At 40.7% G+C, this 26,411-nt stretch overlaps 1 protein-coding gene across 1 annotated transcript; it reads left to right on the top strand.

The window, feature by feature from the left end:
* Nucleotides 1-39: 39 nt before the first annotated feature.
* On the top strand, nucleotides 40-21,643 carry b3glctb (beta 3-glucosyltransferase b). The gene is made up of 15 exons (XM_069667942.1): nucleotides 40-147; nucleotides 1,938-1,975; nucleotides 2,071-2,110; nucleotides 2,616-2,725; nucleotides 9,567-9,643; nucleotides 9,785-9,896; nucleotides 10,042-10,178; nucleotides 12,418-12,481; nucleotides 13,724-13,840; nucleotides 15,099-15,168; nucleotides 16,101-16,214; nucleotides 18,373-18,472; nucleotides 19,275-19,394; nucleotides 19,697-19,841; nucleotides 20,469-21,643. The coding sequence occupies exons 1-15, from the start codon at nucleotides 78-80 to the stop codon at nucleotides 20,601-20,603; spliced, it is 1,449 nt and encodes a 482-aa protein (XP_069524043.1). The 5' UTR covers nucleotides 40-77; the 3' UTR covers nucleotides 20,604-21,643.
* Nucleotides 21,644-26,411: the final 4,768 nt, after the last annotated feature.

Raw genomic sequence — 26,411 nt, 5'->3', positions numbered from 1 at the left:
TCAGTACAGGAATGTAGCTAGCCAATGTCTCCAGTTCGCCATGAAAACAAGGTAATATCAAACGAAAAACAGCCGCCATGGGAACCATGTCACACCATAATGTGATTAACGGGTGCAAAATGGTTGCTGTGCTTCTTCTCTGGCTCGGTAAGTGGGATTACGCCCCTACTGAGACAGCTACCTTGTAAGCTAACGTAAATCCGCTGCTAACATTAAGTGGCAGAAAATTGACGGAAGTGTCTTCGATTTGGCCTTCAAAATAAAACTGATAATACAATGTGTCAATACTATCAGTACATTTTGGTATGGGAAAATGTGACTATAGGTATATTTAACGAAACATACCCTGTTGACTTATTCTTAAGTGTTACCGTGGTGTTTGCTCTGCAACAAAATGTGCAAAAATATTTTAACCATCTTGTTTTGAAATTAATTTCAGGAAATGGTGATAACATTCTGGGCAGCTTACAAATAGGCGAACTGCAGGTGATCGCGTGGGGCTTTTGTAAACAAAAAAGGCGATTAATGGTACAGTGACGCACTTCAACGTAACGTAATCTCTTATTTTATTATACTTTTAACAATTTCAATTTTCAAACAAAACACCATTACCAATTGGCATTAATATATTTGTTTCAACATTAAAATCATCCAACTTTTGCTTTAAAAAGATTCTTTTTAAAATACTTTTGCAAAACTCAATAATTATCAAGAAGGTCAAATAGGTATGGGTGTGCATGAAGAGTTAGACCTGACGTGAAAGCTGGGACACCTGTGTGAGTGTAACATGGGTTTGCAGGGCCTTCAAAGTAGACACTAGGAAAGCATAAGCTGGATTCATACTCTAGCCCTGCATTCATAATAACATTTTAGTTTTATCGAAAGCATGTCGTATTATAAGTTGTGCCTTAGACCCTTTTCAAGATCTTTCATGGTCATTTTTCCATGTTCTTGCTACAGAACCTTTTCATGTTTTACATGTCATAGCAAACAAAAGCACAGGTGTAATTGATGACATTATTGATGGCTGCATTGCATCTTCTGTCACAACTCACTAAACACTTTTTACACCTGTGCTTTTCCTACCTTAACAAGTCAAAATGTCTGCAGTATTTGCAGCTGTTATTTACCCGAATTTCCCCCTGGGATTAATACAATATTTCTGATTCTGATACTAATTTTTTACCAATATTTGAATACAATCATTAGTTTTGTCATATAATTGACACCTGGGGAAATCACCTGTGTGAGCAGCAGGACAACTGTTATTATGAGTCCTTGCAAATCAACTCAAGTCAGCTCAAGTCAATTTTATAGATCAAACCTAATATCACAAATCATAAAATTATGAATAAAAAAAGCATTTTCTTAATATTTACTGTAATTCCTCACAGGTCAGATGGGTTTCTCAGTCATAGGGATCTAGCCTTGTCATATGTTTCCATTTTTATATACAGCATTATACTTGTAAGTAGGTTATGTTTACCAGCACAAAGTCTGCACTCTGAGTGGCATGTGACCAGGTCTCAAAGTCTGTTTTGAATTTGTCTTTGATTTACAGGGTTTTATCTTTTTAAGATAGTGATGTTTGGTCAGAAAAGACTGAACTACTTCAAATGAGTCTGCTACTGCCGAGACTGCTGCTGTTGCACAATCATGACATGTTATACTGTGACATACAGTATATGTCAGGATGTCAGACGCCTGCAAAACCGCTTCTGTCCTATATTGATGTAAATAATTTTAACTTGCTGCCCCAATGTTTAAAGGGAAGATACGTTTATTAAAGTAGAAATATTTGCTAGTAATGTGCTTTAATTTGCAGCATCAATTCAAGAGCAAGAAAATAGCGGCATCATATTTTTTTTCAGCTTGTTTTTCCTGCATTTTGATGATATGATGATAGCACTGTTGCCTTTTCTCTTGCGGTCCTCCAGGTCCCTCTGCTGTAGACAAACACACAGGTGGTGCTCATGTAAGTGCTGCCCCCAAAAGATTCTTGCTGTGATTATTCGTCATCATGTGGCAGTGTGTGTCAGACTTAACAAGGCTCCTTCTGACTCCCCGCAGGCAGCAGAGCGGCGGGAGCAAGCCGCACTCAGCTCTGTTGGTGAGTGAGGGAGCAAACAGCAGATGGCACTTTGAACTTTGTCTGAAATGCCATTAGTGCACACGTGTAGCGTGCGAACGAAAAAGCTCCACCAAAACCTTTGAGCTTGTTTATCACTACTACTATACATACTCTGATTTGGTTTCTTGGTGAGGGTGTCTTTATAAGATCAACACAATGAAGGCTAGAAATGAAGCTACAGCAAGCAGACTGTAACAGGTGGATTAATTAGTAGTTATGTGCGGGACTATTTCTTTGCCGGCTGTGACTTTTGGACTCTTGTCACCATAAAGTTTTCCTCGCAAGAAACCAAATCAGTGTACTTCAAAAGTTGTCCTTTAAACAAGTTTGATATAAAAGAGGTCGAGATGATGTGTAATCTATAAACAAACAAAAAATCATGGATACTTTATGTTGTTATACTTTCCTAATTATTTCTATCACCATGTCTTTGCTTTTCTCCATCATTTACATCACTCCTTTTTACCTTGCCTATTTCTCTCAGGGTTGGAGGAGGTGGTGTTCGTGATCCAGAGTCAGAAGAACTCCTACCACGCCCGCCGAGCTGGTCAGAGAAAGGCTGAGATTCTGCAGCAGGCAGCTCAGCAGGGACAGGTAACATTTGGCAGGCAGAGGATGGCTTAGTGGTCAGCACTGTTGTACTTATATAGGTAATAGGCTGTGTAAAGATCTTGGCTCGGACATTGTACAGAGATTCATGGCCACCCTACTGACATTGGTCTAGACACTCAGGTCCCCTCAGAGTGATTGGACCTGTGTACAGCTTGTATTATCATGTTTCTTGTTCCGATCACAAGTAGACAGCTCTATATTCATCTGTGCACACCTGGAAATAGAGTGGGTCTCCAGATGTGTCTGTAGTGACTCACATGAAATCAGATCTTACTTCTTTGCTCTTTATACAAATGAAACATCCATCTTTTCATCATAAAAATCAAAATAAAATACAAACAAAAGTCTACAGCAGATGTGATACCAAAAACTTTCTTTGATCAAGAAGACTAATGTTACCTACTGTGTGTGGTTTATCATTCAAGTGTATGACTCCATTTAAGACTGGAGTCAACAATGAGGGGCTGCACAGCAATCTCTTATCCCATCGGCTATAGTCTGAGTCGATGTAGCCTCTGGGGACACCGGTGAACGTGCCGGGCGGTAAGCGGTAATCGACTTCCCGTCCAGACTTCCTTTTCCGCGTGCTGCATTGTTACAGAAAGAGAAACCATTTTCTCGTGATTGACTTTGATTAACGGGTCTTACCTTTGCAGAAATGTCAACATCATGAAGCATATTTGTAAGAAGTAAAAACTCAGGCTTTGTCAGGTCTGTCCTCAAAAGGAGAAGAAACATTCAAAATGCTCGTTTGTTGAACGGAGGTCGGAACGTTCTGATGCATTCGAGAAAGTCGGGAAATCTGAACACTGAACGGCTTTCATGACACAGGGTCAAGGGAATTCATCTCAAGTTAAACTTTTAGATCTAGAACATTTTGTTAACTGAACTTTCATGCAGATGTCTGTTTATAGACATTAATGAGAAGCTAAAACTGCGTCAGATGGCGCTGATGGGAGCCGGGATGTCATTACGGCGCATTACGTTCTGCCTGCTTTTGCTCTCCTCACAGACTGATTTTCCTGCATGCGCCGCAGCCTGCTGATACGTGATTGGTCAATATCACTCGGACTACGAGCGTAGTTCAAACAGAAAACTTGCCTTCCCAGAAATCCATGTCCCTGCCTGCATTTCTATGTAGAATCTTTAATTAGCTGCACGGTGATGCAGGGGTTAGTGCTGGGGCCTCACCGCTAGAAGGTTTCCGGTTCGAATCCCAATACAGACTAAGTGGGCCTTTCTGTGTGGAGTTTGCATGTTCTCCCCGTGCATGTCTTGGTTCCCTCCGGGTACTGAAGAGTCCAAAGATGTGACTCTAAATTGCCCGTAAATGTGAATGTGGGCCTGAATAGTCGTCTGTCAGCCATGTGCTTCACTTGCTATCAGTCCTGGACAAACCTCGCCTCTCGCCCAATGACAGCTGGGATAGGCTTCTGCCCTGAACAGCGTAAGTGGTGTAGAAAATAGATGGATGTATGATGAACTGGGTCTCATCTCTTGCCGTGTCCAGGCGTGTTTTTGCCCTCTTCCCTCGCCAGCATCGCCTGTTGAGAAATAAAACTACCACCTTACTGAACCAGTACGAGACTTGACTATAATTTTGTGCACACCCCACTCTAATGCATGAACTACGTCTGCACATGATTGGAAGTAGATGTTTGCTGTGGCGTATTACAGGCGCCATTAGGTGTCCTCCTTGCCACAGAGCTGTACTACTCCGGCTGAGATGAGCCAAGCAGAGACCTGCAGGGTAGCTGTGAAAACTAATTTGATTTAACAATCAGTGAAATAAGAGAACGGTCGTATGGACACGACAGCCTGCGGTAGAGACGCAGAAAAATGTCCTTTGATGGGAATGGGTACTGTGAAAAGAAGAGACAGTCATTCAGCCTTTGATTCTTCTTCAGGCTTCATGTATAATCCAGAAAACACTCCCTGATAGCAGGAACGGCAGAAGGCAGTCAGCAGGGGCTCAGTGGAAGGATTTCTACAACAACATTAAAAATACTGTCCTAGACTGTTGTGAAATCTTTATCTTCCCCGACTACTGAAAAGGTTTCAGCTTTGATATGTTTTCATCGGTCAAGGCAGAGTATGTCGTAGTTTTAATGATGATTTGTTGTGTTGATTGCATTTACTGTTGTCTCTGAGCCTCTCTCTGTGAACTCTGGACACCTCTGCATCACAAAACAAATGTGATGTTGTGGCTGAAAAACCTTTAATTACATGTTTATTTTTGAACACACCAGAGAATGATTTTCCAGCGACAGTGATTGAATTCGACACGTGTATGATCGTTTAGATTGTAAGCCGTGTGCTGGTGCTGATCGTGGTTTGAGGTGTCTACGCACTTATTTCACCCTGAGAGACAGAGAGAGAGAAGTGCAGTCAGTGAGAAGCTTCATGGTTATAAAATATACACCGCGGCCCATAGATAAAGTCCAATTTATTATTGATTGGTTGAAGTTGTTACTGTAGTCATCCATCTTTTCTTTGTTTGTTCAGCCATAGATTAAAAAGAGACAACCGCAAATGTCATCACAGACACCCAGTCCATAATAATACTATTTACTGCAAAAGCAAAGGCTTTCATCAGTGGGCCGTAGGCTCACCATTGTGATACCTCATTTGGTGATAGAAAGTGACTTAACATTTATTTAAATGAAAATCTTTGAGATTATTACTTTCAGTCCTCCATTTAAACAAGAATGTTTTGATTTAAAGTCAAAGTTTGTGACCATTTTCTATGAAGTTTCAATTAGTTTGCAGTTATTTGTCTGTGCAAATAAAACGTTTTATGAGTAACCACTTTATCTCTGTGGATTGTGCTAACTTCCACTAACTGTGGAAACACCTAATCCCTTTATAACAGCTTTCACAAATACCACATTTGGATGCATGTGTAATTGTTCTGACAGGCTGTGATGCCTCAGTGAGGGACCATTATCATAGGGAGATAGAGCTTGATGGTAGCAGGCGGTTTTGGATGGGGACAAGTTGTGCGTCATGTTTGTTACTGACGTATAATCATGTGTTTGCTCTGACTGCAGGCAGGGAACCAAGGTGGTCATGAAGTCTGACACGCTGACAGCTCACTGTCTGACGTGTGTTTGTTTCCTTGTTTCTTAGGGATTATAGTTAGAGCCTTAAATCTAAGCAACAGCACTTCGTTTTAATTTGAGTGCTTTGTTTACACAGAAAGATATCTACATCAATCCGGGGCACATGGTTCTTTGTTTGCTGTCAGAACAGGCCTTTAATCAAAGATGTCAGTGCCACTGCAGGAGGAGGTCATCCCACCTCCTTACAGAGCCGTCTCATTTGGCCGCTGTGCTTTCATCTATTTTTCGCCCACATGACAGCACAGCAAATACAGCAGATGGTATTAAAGCCCGTTCACCTGCAGAATCCGAAGGGGACCTGAGCAGAGGTCTTAAATCCGACTTAAATGAAGTAACCATTAAAACTTGTCTGGCCTGAACTACAGTAAAACATTTGTTTGTCTGATACACGATGTTATTAAGTATTTTCCTGCTTTTGTGTTTTGCAATTGTGTCACCAGACCATTTTAAAAAATGAGCTTAAACCAAAGAGCTCTGATGCAAGTATACATGTGTTGTAGTGGAAGGCTGCTACGCTAGGTCGCTAGTTCCAAAATCCACTTCATTTGTCTTCTAGTTCAATACATGACTAGTTTTGATTGTGTGTGTAACCTTTTGTATGTAAAGTTAACAACACATTTTTTAATACTAAATTGACTTGACACCTGCTCCTCTCTGCAGTCAGTCACTGCAGCCAACCAATGAGTGTATATAAAGATGGACGACGTGTCTCCATCCGCTCTCATTGTACAAAGTTGAAGCCAAAATACCCCTCATGACGGGCGCTGCCATCCTGGTGATGTCATTTGGAGCCAGAGCTGTGCAAGTAGAGATCGGCAGGAAGAGCTGCCAAAGCCACTTCCGTTAACCAAACAGTTAACTAACCGAAGAAAAACCCCCCGCAAAACAGCTTCTTGTGTTGGTCTGAAGACGTTCACAGATATGTAAACTTCAATGACTGTAGTGATTGTTTTAGTGACGTTTCCTCTCGTCGTTCCTCCTCTACTCTGCTAATCCGGAACAGCAGGAGGAGCCGTATTTGTCAACAGAGCTGTCAATCATCCTTTTTACAGCATCAAATAACTAATTAAAATAAACTTGTCAGAAAAATGAACTTGGATGTAAAGAACGTAAGAACTAAGTATAATGACAGAAACCATGTTTAAGAAACATTTATTTGGCGTGTATTTGGCTTTTATAGTTTGACTCATGTCCCATCTGTTAACATGGAGGAGGCGGGCTTTATGACCTATACTGCAGCCAGTCAGCAGGGGGCGATAGAGAGGTTTTGGCTTCTCTTATCCACCTTATTCCTAGCCCCCATGATCCTTAAGTGAATTATGGGTGTGACTTCCGCTGCCGTGTCACTGAACTGGAACCGGCGTTTCCCACGGTAACGGCTAACGCTAATCCTCTTTTCTGAAGCGATCGGGAGACAGAACATGATCTTTTACACCTCAGACGGGATACTATTATCATTCTGCTGCCTTCTACTATAGAGGGATGGGACGTACACTAGCATATTACGCTACTTCATTGACTCCATTGCTACGAAGAGTGAAGCTATGAACAATCTGAAAAGCTCTGAGGCGTACCAGTTCTTCCACAGCAACAAGGTCGGTCGCGTTTTGTTAAGGGAGGTAGGACGCGACCTCATGTAACTCAAAGCAGACATAGAGCGTAGCCACATCACCGGGCCTGGGTGTTAGCTTGAGCGACAGGTGAAATACAAACAGCTGGGTGCTCATGTGTTGCAGGACCAGGCCAATCTTGCAGCTGTTGTCGAATAACTAGCTTACTACTACTTCCGCTATCGCACCGGAAGTTGTACCCATAATTTTATCTACAACAGCGCCCCTAAGAATACGGTGGATAGGGAGCTGTCATGTCCTCCATCTATGTATCAAACCCACCATATAAAATAACAGCTGTTGTTGACCTGACTATAATCATGTTGGACACTACAACTGAAGCACTCAGAATAATCTCCCCAAACACTTTTAAGCCAACATCTTATGCACTATTTGTTGGCTTCACACACGTTCATGGTCCCTTAGGGATTAAAGCATAATGAATATGATGATCTCCTGTTCTTTTCTCCGGCTTTTTCACGAGGTTGTTTAGTGAAAGACATTTTGTTGAAAAGTTGCATTGTAACAACTCTAATGATGACTCCACATTTTCATCTCCTGTGATAAGCTAATTTGATTTGTCAAACATGTTGTTCTTTATCAATCAATCAATCAATCAAATTTTATTTGTATAGCGCCAAATCATAACCAGAGTTATCTCGAGACACTTTACAAAAAGAGCAGGTCTAGACCGACTCTTTGTTATGTTATTTAAAGAGAGGCCCAACATCAATCACCATGAGTAGCACTTAGCAATATTCGGCACATTGGCAAGGAAAAACTTCCTTTTAACAGGCAGAAACCTCGAGCAGAACCAGACTCATGTTGAACAGCCATCTGCCTCGACTGGATGGGCCGAAAATGGGATAGAAGGAGATGCAGGATAGAGACAGGCAAAGAGAGCAACAACAACATATGTTCTTGTTACAACAACAACATATGTCCTTGTTACATGAACAACAACAGACACATACTTATGGTTACAATGCCAATAATAGTGGTAGACTAGTGTGAAGATTAGCTAAATAAATAAAAAAATTAATTAGCGAGAGAAATACTTTAACCAAACACCTGCTAGTGCTAATACGTGCTGATAAGAAAATCTCAGCATGCTAACACGCTAAACTAAGACTTTTAACATGGTGACATTTTAACCTGTTAAACATCAGCATCATTGTGAGGATGTTAGCATGCTGAAGTTAGCATTGAGCTTACAGCTTTGCCTGGATTAGCTTCCCCATTGACATAAATTAAATACTTTGCTTTTGGTCACTCTTTTGTAATGGGGTTAAACAAGGATGTGACTGTTGAGAGACTTGGAAAAAAAGAGGCACTGGCTTAAAGTTATAACCTTTTTTTGACTAACTTAAATTAATCCTTTTTATGGTGTCTCCTTTAGTGCTATTTATAGCTGTATGGAGGAGATGTTTTTCCTGCATGAGTCATTTAATAAGGAGGGAGATGTGAAACAGCAGCTCCTGTCAGCACACACGTTTGAATTCCTCCAAGGTTTTGATCCAGTGTTAAACCTTCCCTTTAAACATCTGTTCCTTAAATGACACATTGTACAGATTGGCTCTGTTTTTGTACATTTTTAAACAAATCACTAGCGTTACATGTACTTTAAAACATTTCAGAGATATTTCTCCTTCCTAAAAACGATGTATGTACTTCTAACTTGTGTTACATTTTGTGTGGAGGAACATTATCAGCCTACACAGTGCCCTCTAGTGGTGAAGAATTAGCACCATGGTCCAACAGGGCCTTCGTTGTCTGACTGTCTTGGTAGACTGTTCCTCAAAGGAGACAGCTTTCCAGTGTTTGTAATGGACGTGAATCTATTTGAAATTCTGCAGAGTAAATTAGTTTCAAATAAATGTTTTTTAGTGTGCAACCAAAAGATTCAGCAAAAACAAGATTAAAATGGACGATTGAAATGCTAGAGACCTTTTACTTTGTAACTGCAGACAAACATTTAAGATGGACTGAAATGTTTTATATTGCGCATAAATTTCCATTTTGACCTCAGGGTTGTTTACCTTTTTACTTGTATTCTCCACTTGAGGGTGAAATTCATCGTCTCTCACGCAGGGAGCTCCAGCTGTTCTCCTTCTCCACGAGCTGTCGCAGCATGACAGGGACTGGAGCATCCTCCCTGCGCTTCCTCGGTGAGTGATAAACCAACTATTGAAGATGATAAAAACATTAATTAAGTCAGATTCATCAACTTCTTATACTAATTAAGCTTTCCTTGTTCCTATGGGGGAAATAAAGGCATAAAGTTAATGGCTTCTTGTTGATCGTTCCAGTCTATCTGCCACTTCCGGTCAATCAGCGTCCTGGTTTGTCTTCATAGAGGAGGAGACCAGAGTCACACTGTCTGCTCTGCTGCACGTCCTCAACAGGTATCCAGTCCGAGAGGTGAGATGCACAAACATGCAAACAGCTCCTTTACAATACTTTAAATAAGAGTATCTAGATTGGGATCTGGATACGGCACTGACACACATAGTAAACAAGTAATGTCAAGGAAATAATGGCCCATGCACCTTTTCGAAACTCACAGGATTGGTTTTTGGGGAAGCGTCTCAATGACATCGAGGCTTCCATCATCCACCACTACGCCTTCTCTGAGGACCCCAGCTCCTTCGGTTACCCTGACCCTGCTGCGGGCTGGGCTCTCAGCACGCCGCTGCTCCACAGGTGTGTGTATGTGTGCAAAAATGTCTCCTCCGAAAAAGACACTTGATTAGGTCCAGAAATAGGCCCAAGAGGAAGCTGCATCTGAAGAAGAACCTTTGAATCTCCTGAGCGTGGACTTATAGGACGCAGCTTTTATCATAACATTGATCCAATAATAGAATACAGTAGAAACATAGTAGAAAATCTTCATAGTACAATGAAATAAGAAGCATAACATAACAAAACAAAACCCAATTAACAGACTTTAAGAAGGATTTAGTTTGAGAGTCCGAGGGGAGCAGGTGAGACTTTCAACAAAGGTTACAAGATCCAGAAAACACAGAAAAACCAGGTGATATTTCTGGTACAACCACGAGGAATACTTCCATAAAAGGAGCGAGGGTTCATTATTTGACAAAAACAAACCTGCAAAGAGACAGGGGAAGAAGAATCCTAAAAACACTGGCGAGGTGAGGGTAATCCCGCACAGGCGACACTAATGCTGCGTTCCAGACAACTTGAAAGTCGAGTTTTTCCAACCTTTCGACTAGAAAATTTGCTATGGAACTCCATTCAAAGTCGGAGTTCCTACTTGTGAACTGTCACTGAACTTGCGACTTCACAGTTCGGAAGTCGGAGTTCCCGGTTGTCTGGAACGCAGCATGATTTAGGCACAGGTGAAAACAATAAGGAAAACACACAAAGGCAGGAAGTAGACATACACGACAGGGAATGGTGATCGACAAAATAAAACAGGAAATTAAAAACAATGAAAATATATCAAATACAAAACTAAAGGGATGAAACGTGATATCAAACGTATCTACTTCATCCTTTGCCCTCCTCAACACTGCACTATTGTTTTATTGTCTGACTGTCTTCCAGTGTTATTGTTTCTTATCATAATAATAATATAATAATATGTATTGCTGTATCGTGATACCGGTATTGTGCGCCACATATCGCATATATTTACTTTTCCCGTGATAGCGAGTTATTTCTGGTCGTTTTCTCGAGATCTTGACTTATTTATCACGTTATCACATGATAACGATGCGGCACCACCATAACGTCAGACGATCGCCGGAAAATTCTGCCTTTATCACGAGAAAATGAGCTTCGTTACCTCAAGATAATGGGCCAAATTAATCCGTTATGATGGGAAAACCAGCTTTGTTTTCCTGAGATTACGAGAAAAATAAGTCTAGATCTCGGAAAAAGACCAGAAATAACTTGTGGGAAAACGGAGTAAATAAAATGTATGGATGCATGTCTTGTATATGTATATGTATATATGTGCATTAGTACTTTTAATATATATTTACATCCTAAGATCTGTAAATAGTAGTACATATTTGTATATGTCTATATTTTTTGTGTGACTGTAAACTGAGAGCAATCTTAATTTCCCTGTATGTGTTTGCATACTTGGCCAATAAAGCTGACTCTGATTCTGTAGTGCACATTTTAATTAGGGATAGACCGATTATCGGTGCCGATATTTGGCATTTTGACGCATATCGGCATCAGATTTTTTTTTTTTTTTTTAATCTGACAGCCGATAAGGGATCAATTTAAAACTGGGTTATTTTGGCTCTGATGCAGCCGCGCCTCTCTGTCTGCAGTCACTACTCTGTCTCCAGCATTGTCCCACCCACAGCACTGATTGGTTACACGCAGAGCCATGGGACGGGTAACAGCCAATCAGCAGTGAAAGCTGTGCATGCAGAGTGCTCACACACACGGCGGAGAGGAGAAAAAGTTCATTTCTTTGCAAATGTTATTTAACTTTGTTTTATTTACTTTATAAAACTTCAGGAATTTATTTATTAAAATTTTCAGTTAACTTTATAAGAGATGCTGCTGACCCTGGGAACTCCCTGCGCTTTTTGTTTGTTTGTTTAATAAACATATGCTTAAAGGCATTTAAACAAAGTTAAGTGTTGGAGTTTGTATTATTCAATATTTTGACGCCAATATTTTCACTTTTACTGCAAATGAATATCGGCTCCTAATATCGGTTATCGGCCTCCTTGACTACTAATAATCGGTATCGGCCCTGAAAAAAACCATATCGGTCTATCTCTACTTTTGATGAACAATATTTTGTAGCGACACAAAGGAGGTATTGCTTAACCAACCCAACACTTTCATAACTTCCAAATCTAATGAACGTGCTCATACACAGTGTAAGAAAAGTTTTCTCTGTAATTCTGCTGTTTTTCTTCCATCAACATCTTCACCTGTTCTTGTGTTTCAGGCTCGCTGAGCGGGTCCAACGCGAGTCTCTGAAGTCAGATTTTACCATCGACCTGAAACACGAGGTACTTTGAAACAACTGCAATGAGTTTTCATGAACCTGTGTGTCATCTCTTGCCTATCACTATGTTAGTGTTTGTGAAGACTCTCTTCTTCTGGTCCCATTCTACTTAAACCGCAGTGAGAAGTGTAATCGGTGTAATCTTCGTTTAACAATGATGGACGTTATTTACTCAGAGACTGAACGGCCTTTTGTTGAAAAGGGTCCTGCAGCTTTCTCTGCCTGAAGCTTTTGATAAATCTATTATTATATAATTACTGCAAACTCTGTATTCCTAAATTGGTCTCATTATGTGGATTTATTTTAGTGGTTTCGAGTGAGTATGACGATTATGCAGAAGCATAATTGGGAAAACCTTTGTATCACAAGATAATATTCTTGTTATTTCTGTATATATTTATATTAGAGTTCAACGTTTATTTCTGATATAAATCCTCCTTAAAATGTGAAGGATGATATATGCACAATGAATATGAGACTGTGTTAATTGTAGGCATACAATAAAATTATGTTTGGTAGCTTTCCAAGACAAGTACAACAGATAACAAGATTAAAACAAGGCAGATATAGGAAGATAATTAAACTGCCGTCTGCTATTTAAAACGAAAGCATTTAGATGAGGCAGGTACACACCGACAATTTAATTTAAAGAGTGCAGTTTAAAAAGTCAGTTTCATACAGAAATGGGACGGTGGGGGTTGATGGATGATTCTCCTCTCTCTGTTGTATCAGGCTTTGATGCGTCTCTATCTCCTCCCAATGGGGATAAACAGACTTTTGGGGCCCAGTTCCCACAATGCTTTGTGTCGTTTCTAACCCCCCTCGTATCAAGTCCTTCTGGTCCGTCAGTGAAGCTATCAGAGCACAGCTCGGCAGAGAGCAGACGATGCTCTCTATGGTGCTTCTGTAGAAAATTACTCGGAGCTGAGAGGGAAGTTTGGCCTGTTTCAGTTTTAGTTTGAAAAACAGCATCTGTTGAACTTTTCTAACGAGACAGATTCTGTTTTACGGATTCATTAGGAGCGTGAATCTTAAACGTGGAGCTGTGCGTCACCTTTAAATTCTGAAATGACTTTAAAGAATCATTATAGCTATATTAGTATGTATAAATGACTACATGTGTGTTATTAAGATGCCAAAAGCTGACAGGAAATAACATATTAACTGCTTTTGGACCCGGACTGACCTGTTAATTGTTTCCCCATTAAGCCGTCACTCCTCTGCATTTCTGCCTCTATTTTTCCAGATTGCGTTGTATATTTGGGAGGAAGGAAACGGTCCGAAGCTGACAGCAGTGCCAGAGTTTTGTACAGAAACAAGGGACAACTGCGCTACGACGTTTACCACCTATCTACCCAACTGTGTATGTACTACTCTCACTTATACACCTTCACACCACTATATTTGTCTGATCTTAACATTTTGTGCATTTAATAGGTAATTAACTTTCTGGCGACAGGTGTCACTGAACATGTAAACTCATGTAGGTATGACTGGGTTTCAGTGCAGGAATAATGCATCTCCTCAAATCCTATTTATAACTCAACCGTCCCGCTAAGGTAAAAGTCAAACAGCGCGCTGTTTACACATGTTGACTGTACTGCCCAGACTTTTTGTTCTGCGGTACAAATGTAAGGATGAGTGGGCAGAGTCAGTCTGAAGGCGAAAAGGAAACCGAGCAGACGGATATCAACGCTCAGGGGGATAATGGATCGCTGCAGCGTTTGTTAAGTTGGAACGAATCTTACACAAACGAGCACTAAAGCACATTTCAAGCTAACTTCACAAAATGTATCTCTCGTGCATCTCCGTGCTATTTATGTAAAAGATAGTTGTGTCTTAAGTGGGTAACGCCAGCAACCTCACGAAACACACACAGCACTTTATAAATCTGAAGCAGTGCAGCACGTTTGACCGCTTAAGCAAAGCGGCTAATTGAGGAACTAAAACTCAATAAAAATAAAGTTTGAAAAGCAAAGCAGCTAATGCTAACACCAATGCTAGCGTTATTGCTAGTACGTCCTCAGTGGCAGAGTTTCGTTATCTCTAAGGTCTAATGTAGTGAAAACAGAAGCGACAAATAAAACGATCTACTTAAGTACAGATGAAATGTCTCAGCTATAATTTGCTGCAGTGTGCAGTCTCACCCATTTATCATCCTCCAGGTACAGCAGTTCAGGAGCTCATGATGACAGTGGCAAAGGAAAACAAGTATTAATATGTATAAAAATATATATAAAAAATATTTTGCATTCATCACTTTTTTATAAAAAAATAAAGTATACATGAAAAATGTATCTTACAGAAATGACCCCTATCCATCATGAGGTGTCTGGTGTGTGTTATAGCCTGCTTATTATAGTAATAACATCCCCATTACTGTCTTCTGGAATAAGAGAAGTAAGTATTGACATGTCTGCTCAGGAACACATGATAACACGGTCAGGACCTCATGTTCCTCGTTTTGCCTCATTCGCTCAATTTTAAGTCCAGTACATTCTGCACATCTTGCACCTCACACAGTGTTTGCATTCACCTGTGAACTTTTTAACATTTTATAGTTACAATGCCTCATTCTCTTGAACGATTGACACTGTGTTTCTTCCTCTTCTTCTTTCCAGGGAGATCCAGTGTCGAAGAGGGATGTTTTCATTGCTGTGAAAACCTGTCAAAAATTCCACTCGGAGAGAGGTGTGTGTTATTTCTTTTTATTTAATTCTTTTTGAAGGACTAAGAAGTTAATTTTCTTGATAAATATCTGATAGTTTGTAGTGGTGGAAGACATATTCACAACAGGGAATACAAATAGTTATCATTAAACCAGAAATGCAGGATACGTCTTAGAATCAAATATGGATTTTAAACCCATATTGAGTGCACTTGAAAGGCTTAAAATACAGTCTTCTTTCATTGTAATGTTATGTTAAATGTGTGATTAATTAAAAAATGTTTAGATCTAGAAACTTAGTCTTAGTCCTCTGCGCGGCCAGTGAATCCAGTCTCATAGACAGGGACTCTTGTATCGTGTTGCTCTCAGTTAAATGTTGTCACGACTGTTATAGCAGCTGAGAACTCCACAGGTTCTTCTCGATGTCCCTTACACGGTTGTCAAAAGTAAAGTTACACTGAAAGTAAAAGAAGGACATTTTTCACTTCTTCAGACAGCTCGCAATCAAACCAGTCATTGATTCAAACGCGCAGCTGTTTTAGGGAGACGCCACCGCAGTAACGGCAGCGTGCACAGAACAAGACCCTTTGTGAATATAAAGTCAGTTATGATTATGTGTAGTGTACAGGTGTTAAAGTCACTGTGGGTTTATGTTCATCACAGGACTAAATGAAATGGAAATTACAGAGCAGTTAGCTGCAGAAGTTTGACTACAGTCGATGTACTTGTCACTTTTTGTTGAATTCTCCTTGCTTAACAGTCAGCTGGTCGCTCAGCTGTAGTTAACCTGTCAGGTTTAAATTCACAACCTCACAGTCCACCGAAATTGCAGCGGTTTGTGTAATTATCCAGAACACTGATGTTTTTGAGCCCGTCCTGGCTGACTGATTTTAGAGCATTTAACAGAAGTATAAAAGTAAAAAGAACAGCGTGTGAATATCTTCTCTCCTCACAGTGCCGGTGGTGAAAGCGACCTGGGAGAAAGACGCTGCGTTTTTAGAGTACTACAGCGATGTCGCTGATGCATCTATACCCACAATCAGTCTGGGAGTGCCCAATACTGAGAGAGGTGAGCAGAAACAGTGTTGACTTCTTCGGTTCGCGTGATAGATCTTATTGCAACATGAAAAGCCAGATGATCACCAAAGTCAGAGGTATTTATCTCCAGGGCATTGTGGGTGTTTGTACAAAATGTCATGGATATCGTGTCAGTGGTTGTGGAGATATTTCTGGACCAAGATTACCGAGAGGCATGCCACGAGCACTTTCTGGGCTGTTAACAAGTATGAACCAAATTGCAGTTGGAGTGTCAGTAACATTTGAGCAGGTTTTAAATAAATATATAATTTTAAGTAGATATAGATGATGTTTTGGCAGAACAGGCAGTACCAGTGAGTGTGGTTTTAACCTCAAGTCAGGGGAGCGGATTCTTTACTTCTGACTATTACATGATAACCGATACCGACCTCATCACTCCTCGCAGATTTATCTGACATGCAGAAATTTGAGGAGATAATATCTTGAACCTCCTTAGTCTGAGCCTGCAGGTGGATGCTTGGGCGGCAGTGGGGTTGAAAGTAAGAGCGCAGTACTGGTGCAGGGCAGCGGTGGCGCTGACAGCAGAGGGAGAGACCGGAAATCTTGCAGCTTAAATAGAGCGCGACATTGGGAGGAAGTGTTTGTCAGGTGATTGTGAAGAATGACGCATGTCACATGTAAATCATCATTGCCTGCCTGGTGATGGACTCAAAAATGCTGGCAGATTAAGGTAAGACAAACAGAGTTTAATGTCCAGGTTCAGTACACAGGTAATCAATAAGGCAAATATCCAAATGGGGCAAGCAGAAAGGCAGAGTCAACATTCAGGCAATGGTCAATACGAAGGACAAACAAAGGACCACGCAACGAACTGACAACGAGAGGGAAGACACACAGGGTGTATACACAGACAATCAAGGGGAAACGAGACACAGGTGAGTCTAATTAGGGCGGGGTTGCCACAAGAGGTGAGAACATACTGTATACTACATACTGCATACTGTGTTGGGTGGTAGTTTGTAGTGTGGAGCTGTTCAAATTCATTTTGCAGTATGCAACGGCAGGCGCCAGTTTCCTGTTTTGGAAAGCAGAAGTAAACAGTAGCTGGCCAAATTCAAACAGCCGCTTCTTTAGCTATAGCGCCCCCTTCTGCTGGAATGCTGCTGCTGTCCATCATTTCAACTGCAGCTGTGACGTTCCAGCGCTTTGCATTGTGGGATACAGTAGGCGAGGTAGACTGCTCCGATGCATACTGGAAATTTTTTCCAAATCAGTACGACATCCAATATTTTTGGCATACTACACATTTTGCTTTTGTTTGCATACTGCATACTACATGTTGGCCAAATCAGTACGTTCTGCTAGTATGGCATTTCGAACACAGCCATATGCTGTTTCCGAAACCGCATACTGACGTACGGCCACTACATACTCAAACAGTATGTACTGCATACTGCCTACTAACCTGACTACACTCAGAGCTGTCTTCTCCGTATCACGTGACTTAATCGTTTACGTATGTCCGGTCTGATCTCCGGTCCATCTCCGCCATAGTAGAAGCTGAATAGCCGCAATGCATTTTGGGGGCGGTTGAGTACAACCAGTGAGCTCCCGTCTCATACTCAAATATCCGGGCCGATCTAGTATACATCCGGACATTTCTCGCATACACAAAATTGCATACTATGAGATGGGAACGCATGACATACTCAGTTTTACGTCATGGTTAGTATGACTAGTATGATTAGTATGATAGTATGCGGTTTCGGACACACCGAGAGACAAGGGTAAGTTTCAAAATAAAACAGGAAATGACAAACATGGATATTAGGAAAACAAAAAATGACCTTAAGAGGCTTGACGAACTGTGTCGTGAATTAAATTTTTTCAACATTTTTAATGAATTTTATGTCTTTTAAATGATTTGTCCTAATCTTTGCCTCTGCTTATGATTTTATGACCTGCCTGTTTTATTTTGCTGCCTCTGTGAAGCTTTTTGTAACTTGTAAAAAGAGCTCTGTAAATAAATGTTGCACCAAAACACATGATCACACAGACATTTTCATTTGTCTTAAGGGTCAAGAACGACCTGTTGGTATTAACCTTAATGGGATGTTACAAGTTGGCTCTTTACTGTCGCATTTCACCGCCCTTTTCAAGCTTTCTGCCTCTCTCTCGTCTGCCTGCAGGTCATTGTGGGAAGACATTTGCCATCTTGAGGCGGTTCCTGAGCAAGGCTGTGCCAAAGGCTGATTGGCTGCTTATTGTTGATGATGATACACTCATCAGGTAACTTCAAGAGGAGTTTTTAAAGAGGGGGTGTTATGCTGTTTCACATTTTAAGACATGTATGTATAATGTTACAATGTTGGATGTTCAGACTAAACGTGGGTGAAGTTTCAAATCTGTAGGTAAAAGTATGTTGGAGTAATCCCCAGGCTTCTCAGCTCAGTCTGCAGGCTGCTGTGAATGCCAGGTTTCACACAGTTTTTTCTACACGCTGCACTTTGTGACATCACAAGCTTCCGAGAGCTGGCTAATCAGAAGAAAGTGGGCTTGTAGGGGCGGGGTTTCTTAAAGGGACAGAGCTGACTGAGTCATTTCAGGCAGAGGCTGTATGAGGGCCTGCAGAGCACCAGCGTGAGAAAAATGACTTTGTGTAACTGTAAATTATGCTAAGCTACTCCACAGGTATCAAAAAGTGAAATATGAATGCTAGAAATTATCATATATAAATATATCATTTAAGTTTCAGTGATGATGAACTAAATAAAAAATGTGTAACATCTCTTTTAATTATGTGGTTTTATATAAATATCCCACATACCCACACAGGTGTTTTCACCTGCTTGCTTATTATAATTAAGATCAGGTTGAGGAAAAAGTTGTATCTGACTCACAGCTGCAAGAAAACTGTCAGGTGGATGAGAGAGTCAAGCTCAATCAGGTAAAGAAGAGAAAATACCTGTTGGACAAAATTTGCGAAATGTTTCTGTTTTCATGCCAACTTGGAACTATTTTTCAATCGTTTATGATCCCCTAATACTGCTCACTTCCTGTTTCATAGTCTGTTATTATTCACCATCTATAGTTTACCCAGGTTGAGGCGACTGCTGCGCTGCTATGACCCAAAGGAAGCAGTGAGTCTGGGGGAGAGATACGGCTATGGCTTGGTTCAGAGCGGATACAGCTACACCACAGGAGGAGGAGGGTGAGGCTGTGTACGAAGGGAAAGTGGTTGTGCTGATGGTATGAAGTTGTGTTCAGACACACATTGAGTTGTTCAAATGTGATTAGTCTCGCCTCCTTTTCGCCGTCACGCTGGCTCTTTAGCTGCTAAACGGTCCAAAAACGAAAGTCTCCGTTCTTGGCTATTTCGATGGGATCAATCAGCACAACAGTTCTCCTCGGGGTCAAACAATCCTACTTGAGAAAATAAATCTTGTATCATATATTTATATAAACTGTATATATTAGCATTATTATTTGAGAGTGTGTTTCCTGTGTGTAAAGGATGGTGCTCAGCAGGGTGGCCGTGTCCAGGCTACTTTCCAGCGGCTGTGGCTGCTTCAGCGATGATGCGCCTGATGACATGGTGCTGGGCAGGTGCTTCTCTTCACTGGGTGTTCCCATCACACACAGCCCGCTCTTCCACCAGGTCGGGAACAATAAACACACATGCGCACACACACACACACACACATATATAAGTTCATGTTCTTGATATACTTCTGATGACCTCCCTTTACTGAATGTGCGTCTCAGGCTCTAAATATTGAGATATATTCAATAAGACAAGATTTTGTGTAAATTCCCGTAAAGAGACAGATAAGTTATTTTTAATTTTAAGAACAGATTCCTGAGAGCACTATGTTACTATGTTCAGGATTTTGTCTCTTTTTTCTTGATGGCAAGTACCAAATTACACTAGTCTCTCCTGATAAATCCATTGGAAGTAGTTGGGATATTACAGACTGTAGGTTATCTAGGTCCCAGGGTTTCCAGAAGAAGGAAGCTAAAAGCACTTGCTATTTGATGTTAGCTTCCTGCTTGTGTTTACTCTCTACATATTGACCTTAACAGTGTACTATCAGTGTTCTCAGTCTGCTTGTTGTCTGTAAAATGGATAATGAAGCCCTCTGATGTCAGATGATTCTCTTTGTTGTCGTTCCTAACCGTAGGAGGTAAATCAGAGAAAGGCTGCCTTATTTGTTACAGATGCTATCATACAGACTTTTGACTGAACGGCTCTGAGGCAATGGTCGAACTGTTCTTGATATTTCAGGCCCGTCCGGAGGATTATCCGGAGATCCTGATCTCCACACTGCATGCCATTTCTTTCCACAAGCACTGGAACATCGATCCCATGGCCGTCTACGAACGCTGGCTGCAGGACGCACTCCCACGAGATGAGCTGTAGAGATAGTGTGTGTGCCAGAGGCGATGATCTTTTGGGATTTCCGCAGGGTGGGAGTCAATGTCTCGAATCATCATTGGTAAGGAAAAAGTCAAGGGGAGCAGCAGACAGAAATCCTGACAACAATAGTTCAATTCTTGTATGGAATTTTGCAGCTTAAACACTGAACACTTTCCTTTATATTAAACATAATGCTGGTCACTCTGCTCGGTTTCATTATTGCTTTCTGTCTGCTCTTGTGGCTACTGCTGTTTGTTTGCAGAAGTGGCCAGACTCTAATTTGAGTATGAGCTTGGCTTTGCTTTTGGCAACCACTCAAAGAAAAGGCTCTGCACCCAGCGTCATTTTTGTAAGGTCGCTCTGGGCACCTCCTTTTTAAAAATCTCTGACCTTGGTGTGGATATACTCACCTGGAGGAGGAGCTTGTTCTGGCCCTGTCTTTCTGTCCTCAGCTTTATGATGTGCCAAATAGAAACTGTTATCACACAGACAGAAAATGGGAGCTGATCCATCGGACACTTAACGTTGCTCCTGAATGTTTTGATTCCTGTTATTCTTTGAGGATTGGGACAAGACTGGTAAATTATTTTGCTCCATCATCGTGTCGTCAAGTGTTACTTCGTGAGACGGGAGTATTTTTGTAATGTGATCAAGTACAAGGGACAGTTTCTTCCTACTGTCCTCTGACATTTCTCATTTATTTCAGCAACAAATTTGTTTAACTGTCAAACAAATTTTTAACAGAGTAGTTTGCTACAGAAAATATCAGTCAGAATGAGTCTGACACATCTTCAGTATAATTCTATCTAATTGTATCTCTGCTGTGTGAATAGAAAACTGTGTATGACGGTTAGTCAGTGTGGACGTGTAAACTCGTTACAACCTCAACTGGCATACACTGCATTAAAATGCAATTTAGCACCTGGTTTTTAGTGCGCGCCTGTTATTTCTTTAACATACACAACTTTTTCAAAATAATTTATAAATAAAATATTCGCTTGGTTGAACAAACTTTTTCTTTGTGTTTTGTTTGCACCCAACAGACACACTGACACAGAACGGCAAAACAGACTTTTTATAATTAAGTATAATTACACACACAGACGCAGTCAGACTTTACTGCACACTGCACTTGACTGATCATTTCCAAATGTTACATGTGAAGATTTAGGGAACAAAATTGGGCTTAAAAGTTTAAAATAAGCATCGCTTCTGCAAATGTTTCAGTCAATAAGTCTTCCATTAAAATAAACCGTTTTGTTGAATAATTTCTTTTTCAATTTTTGATAAAAGATACTTAAAAAAAGGCTTGAAGTTTACACATTGTTTACACCGTCATTGATGATTTTACAAGAGACTTTTCCTTTTCTCTGTTTCTTTCATTTTTTCCAGTTTTGTCGCTCTCATTCAGGCCAGAACCACAGAAGTCGTGAAGTGCCTGAGTATCATGTCACTGTGACATTGGTTACCATGGTCACAGTCCCACAGTTGCTTCTTTAAGGCTCTGTGCGATGCTTGGCAGATGTTGTATTGTTATAAATACTGTTACACATGCATTATTTCAGAAAGAATAAAGACATCACTGTCACATTATTAGAAACACCAGCTTATAACTTTTTTATGTTACTGTTTGTTTAATTGGCAATAAAATGATTATTTTTCCTTCTTTGCTGCTGCTCTTTTTTACTCTCCATCACTACCAGAAGTAAAATGTTCTTTGTTTAATTACAGTTCCCTTGAATTTCATATCAGGATTCAGCTTCAGCTCATTGTGTTGCTCTCTCATGTGTCAAAATGACACAATGTATCACTGTGTTCCTCCTGCTCTTTCATTCACAGACACATGTACACACAATGGCATCATCAATGCAGTGAGATTTGCCACCTGAATGCTTCTCTCTTATTGGTTACATTCAGACTACAGGAAAAAACTGGCCCAGAGATGATTATATTTCTCACGTGTGACTTAGAGCTTAAATCACATTGAATAAGATCTTTTCAACCCTAATTTGGGCCACTTTTACAGACGTCGACAGCTGCTGCATGTGCAGCTGTGGCGAAATCATTTCGTCCTCCAAGCATTTGCGCCGTGAATTTGCGGTGCAAACTCCTCTGTCGCACCAGACAAACTAAGTGAGCAGGTGCACGCAGCATCGTGGATTCTGCTCACGCTCAGATGCACTCGCATCACTCTGGATTTAACAATGTAACAGACCCTTCTTAATCAGTGTCCAGAGGATCCAGACTGAGATGCATGTGTAGAAATCCAAATGGAATCTCATTTCTTTTTTTTTAAAGATTTTTTTTCCCTTTTCCAGTATTGATAGGACAGCTTAAAGCCATGGTTCGGGTTTTGTGAAGTGGGGTTGTATGAGGAGGTCCTATGTACAGTAGATAACATTCAGCACAGTCCCTGTTAGAAGGAGACGGCCAGAGTTCCTACATGGAAGCTAAGCTAAACACCGCTGCAGACGGGGTCAGAAGTGTTACGTACTTTCACCGTGTAAGTGTCCTACATATAAACAAACATTTCAGTTTAAGTGTACGCTATATTTTAGGTTTTTGCTTTCGCTACATCTTGGCGTTGGACAGCCCTTTCCCTTGGCACTACGTCTTACTCCTCACAACGCCCCTGTATACCTACACATGCAGGCGTTGTAGGTTTCGGATCAGCTGTTCTGCAGAGCGTTTTATAGAAACGACAACAAATAAAAGAAAATACAGTATTATGGAATTGGCGAAATGACTTTGCCTCCGTGCAGGAAGCACCTGCACTACCCAGATTCTCATTTAAAACCTCCTCCAATTGTTGCTTTTGTCCAATTTTCCTAATTAGAATTGCATGTGCTTTTTGCTGTCAATACTTTCTAAAATCAACATAAATTAAATGTAGATATGCCAAAGAATACATTTTGTCATGAGTTTCTGGTTTAGTTCTGGTTTTGTCTTGTATTTCAGTGTTCAGTTATTATTTCTTGTTTTACCATGTCACTTTGTCTCCCTGTCATGAGTTCTCATCGTTTAGTTTTGTATTTAGTTTATTCTGTGTTCTCATCAGTATTTAGTCTTGTTTAGTTAAGTATTTCACTTGTCTTAGATCTTTGATTAGATCATTTCCTGTTTTACTTTGTCACCTTGTCTCTCGTGTTGGTCCGCTTCCTGCCTTTGTGTTTCCCGCTTGTTTGATTATGTGCCCTGCCCTGATTGTTTTCACCTGCCCCTTGATTGTCTCACCTGTGTCTGATTAGCCTCACCTCCTAAGTTTATTTAGTCTTTGTGCTCCCCTGTCTCATTGCCTGTTCATTGTCGTCCATCGTGTGTGAGTCTATGTCCCTGACCTTTCTCTGGATTATCTTCGTGCCTCCCCTGATCCCTCCTCATGTTCCCTTGGATTACATTTTTCCCGGTTTTGTTTGTAAGTTTTTTGCCTTTTTGTTTAATTAAATCCGTATAAGTCTGCTTCTGGGTCCTCACATTTTTGTTTAAATGGAAACTGTGACACATTTTGCCTGGCAGTGATAACAAGTCCTCTCTGAAGCGGTCCTACAGCAGGTGAAGTCTGGTGTTTGCAATGAAATCTCTGCATATAATCATTGTGAATGAAACCATAACCGCTGACCTCAATGTCGGCCTTCATTGGCCTGCATGGCCTCCGTACAACAATTTCATGTTTGTAATTCACACACTGATGCATTATAAATCATAATCATCTGAATATTGGCCACATTTAATTATAATGTGAACAGAAAATAAAAAAACAGTTTCGAGCAATAAATCTGAGTTGAGCACTCAGGCCTTTCAGTGTGACCGCCGCCTTTGACACACACACACACACACACACACATACACACATACACACATACACACACACACACACACACACACATTGGAGCGAGCTGTCTTTAAATCAGGCTCTAAATCAGCACTAAGAAGCTGAAGTTTGTAACTTTCCCCAAACAGTAAATCAGACTTACTCAGTAACCACACGAGGGGTTTTATTAGTCGGGCTGAAGCAGGTCATAAATCCGGACGGGATTTAGTCATGGTTGACGATTACTATATATCACATGTTTTTTAACACTGTTGGCCTTCGTGTTCATGGGGTTCTCCTGTCGCTCCAGGCTTTTCTTTCTTTAAAGGTTACCTTATTAGACAACTATGAGTGCATTTCTGCTACATGTTTTACTTTGTCACCTTGTCTCTCATGTTTATCCTCTTTCTGCCTTTGTGTGTTTCCCGCTTGTTTGATTGTGTGCCTTGCCCTGGTTTTCTCACCTGTGTCCGATTAGCCTCACCTCCTAAGTAGATTTAGTCTCTTCGCTCCTCTGTATAATTGTCAGTTCGTCGTCGTCTTTTGTCTGAATCTTTCTCAGTGTTACCAGAGTCCTCGCTCCTTGTGGCTCCCTGTGTTTCTTGACCCTCCGTAGAGCTTTTCATCTGGATTTTTGTTACCTGTTTTGTTGGACATTTTACTGTGGGACTTTGTTTACCTGTACCCCGTGGACAGTAAACCTTTGTTGCCTTTTTCCCTTTTTTGTTATTAAACTTTTATCTGCACCTGGGTCCTCTCCCTTTTTGTTTCAACCACAACCGTGACATTTTGAAACTACTGCAGGGCCTTGATAAAGATTTAATAATTGTCGCCTCTAGCTACATATTTCTCTTTCTTTGTTGCTATCTGAAAATAATTACAGTTGAAAATTTGTGCTTACTTTTATCTCACAGCCAAGCTACCGTTTTGAGCTATCCAGCACGGCATCATAGACTCTTCTAGATTAAATGATTATTTGTTAGATTTTGATATTAAAACTTATTTCCCTTCATATATTAACCTAAAAAATGTCTGTCCACCACAGGGGGTTTCATCCAGCCTCCACTCAGCAAGATCTGCACTGAAGGCTGTAAATGCAGTGTTAGCTAGCTAGCTAGCGCTGCCAACTTCCTGACTATGTTAGCTAACGTTAGCTAGACATTTTAAACTCTCTTGCGTTTGTGTAAATGTTACGTATCATAAGCAGCTCAATGATGCTTTCTTGTGTTGCAGCGTTTACCGGATTACCTTTGAACTTGCTGAGGCGCTCGGTGAGTGAGTCCTACATGCTTCACAGAAGGTAAGAGTTTTCGTGTTCCCTCTTTAACGTCAAGCTGTTGAAATCTTGCCATCTATATTTTTGGCCCTTGATCATCATGTTTTGAACCTGACTTTTTGGAGGGTTAGTTTTTTTCTGAAGCTGCACTAGGCTTCACGTCACTGTAGCTCCTCCTCGTACCAAAAAGAGCATGCTGGGCTCAGTTCCCTGTGGTCTGTTATACCTCAGTTATTAGATTTTCTGACTCAGGAATCAGATCCCAGAGGAGCAGATTCAGAGGCTAAGTGGTTCCACGCAGCAGATGTGTCAAGCATTGAAGAATGCGAGTAGTTTTTCCCTTGCTTGCTTGAAGTTTGTGCCAGCTTCAATTACAGGACACACTGAATGTGCTATGGTGACGTTTGAATGCCAAAACGCACTGCTCTTTGAAGAAGCAATTAGCTAGGTTTCTGCTACAACCTACTGCAGAGAATACAAATTAGCCCGATGTTAAATTCACACTTGGTTTGTTTTTTTGTTCTTGAAAAGCCACACAAAACACACCACCAATTTCATATACGGTGGTAAAATTAACCAGCACTTATCATAATCAAAAATGGCTGCACAAACAATCACCTTGGTCATCATATAATCCTTGCTCCAAACATGTTTCATGATGTTCTCTTGTTGTTTCCAAGGCATTCAAACGCAGCTTTTGTTTGCTCTCTTCTCTTTTCACCAG

This window comes from Semicossyphus pulcher, unplaced genomic scaffold (genome assembly GCF_022749685.1).
Source record: "Semicossyphus pulcher isolate SPU_LCO1_2020_fin unplaced genomic scaffold, fSemPul1.0.p SCAF_10, whole genome shotgun sequence".
Taxonomy (NCBI): domain Eukaryota; kingdom Metazoa; phylum Chordata; class Actinopteri; order Labriformes; family Labridae; genus Semicossyphus; species Semicossyphus pulcher.
This window is presented reverse-complemented; position numbering and strand designations above follow the sequence as displayed.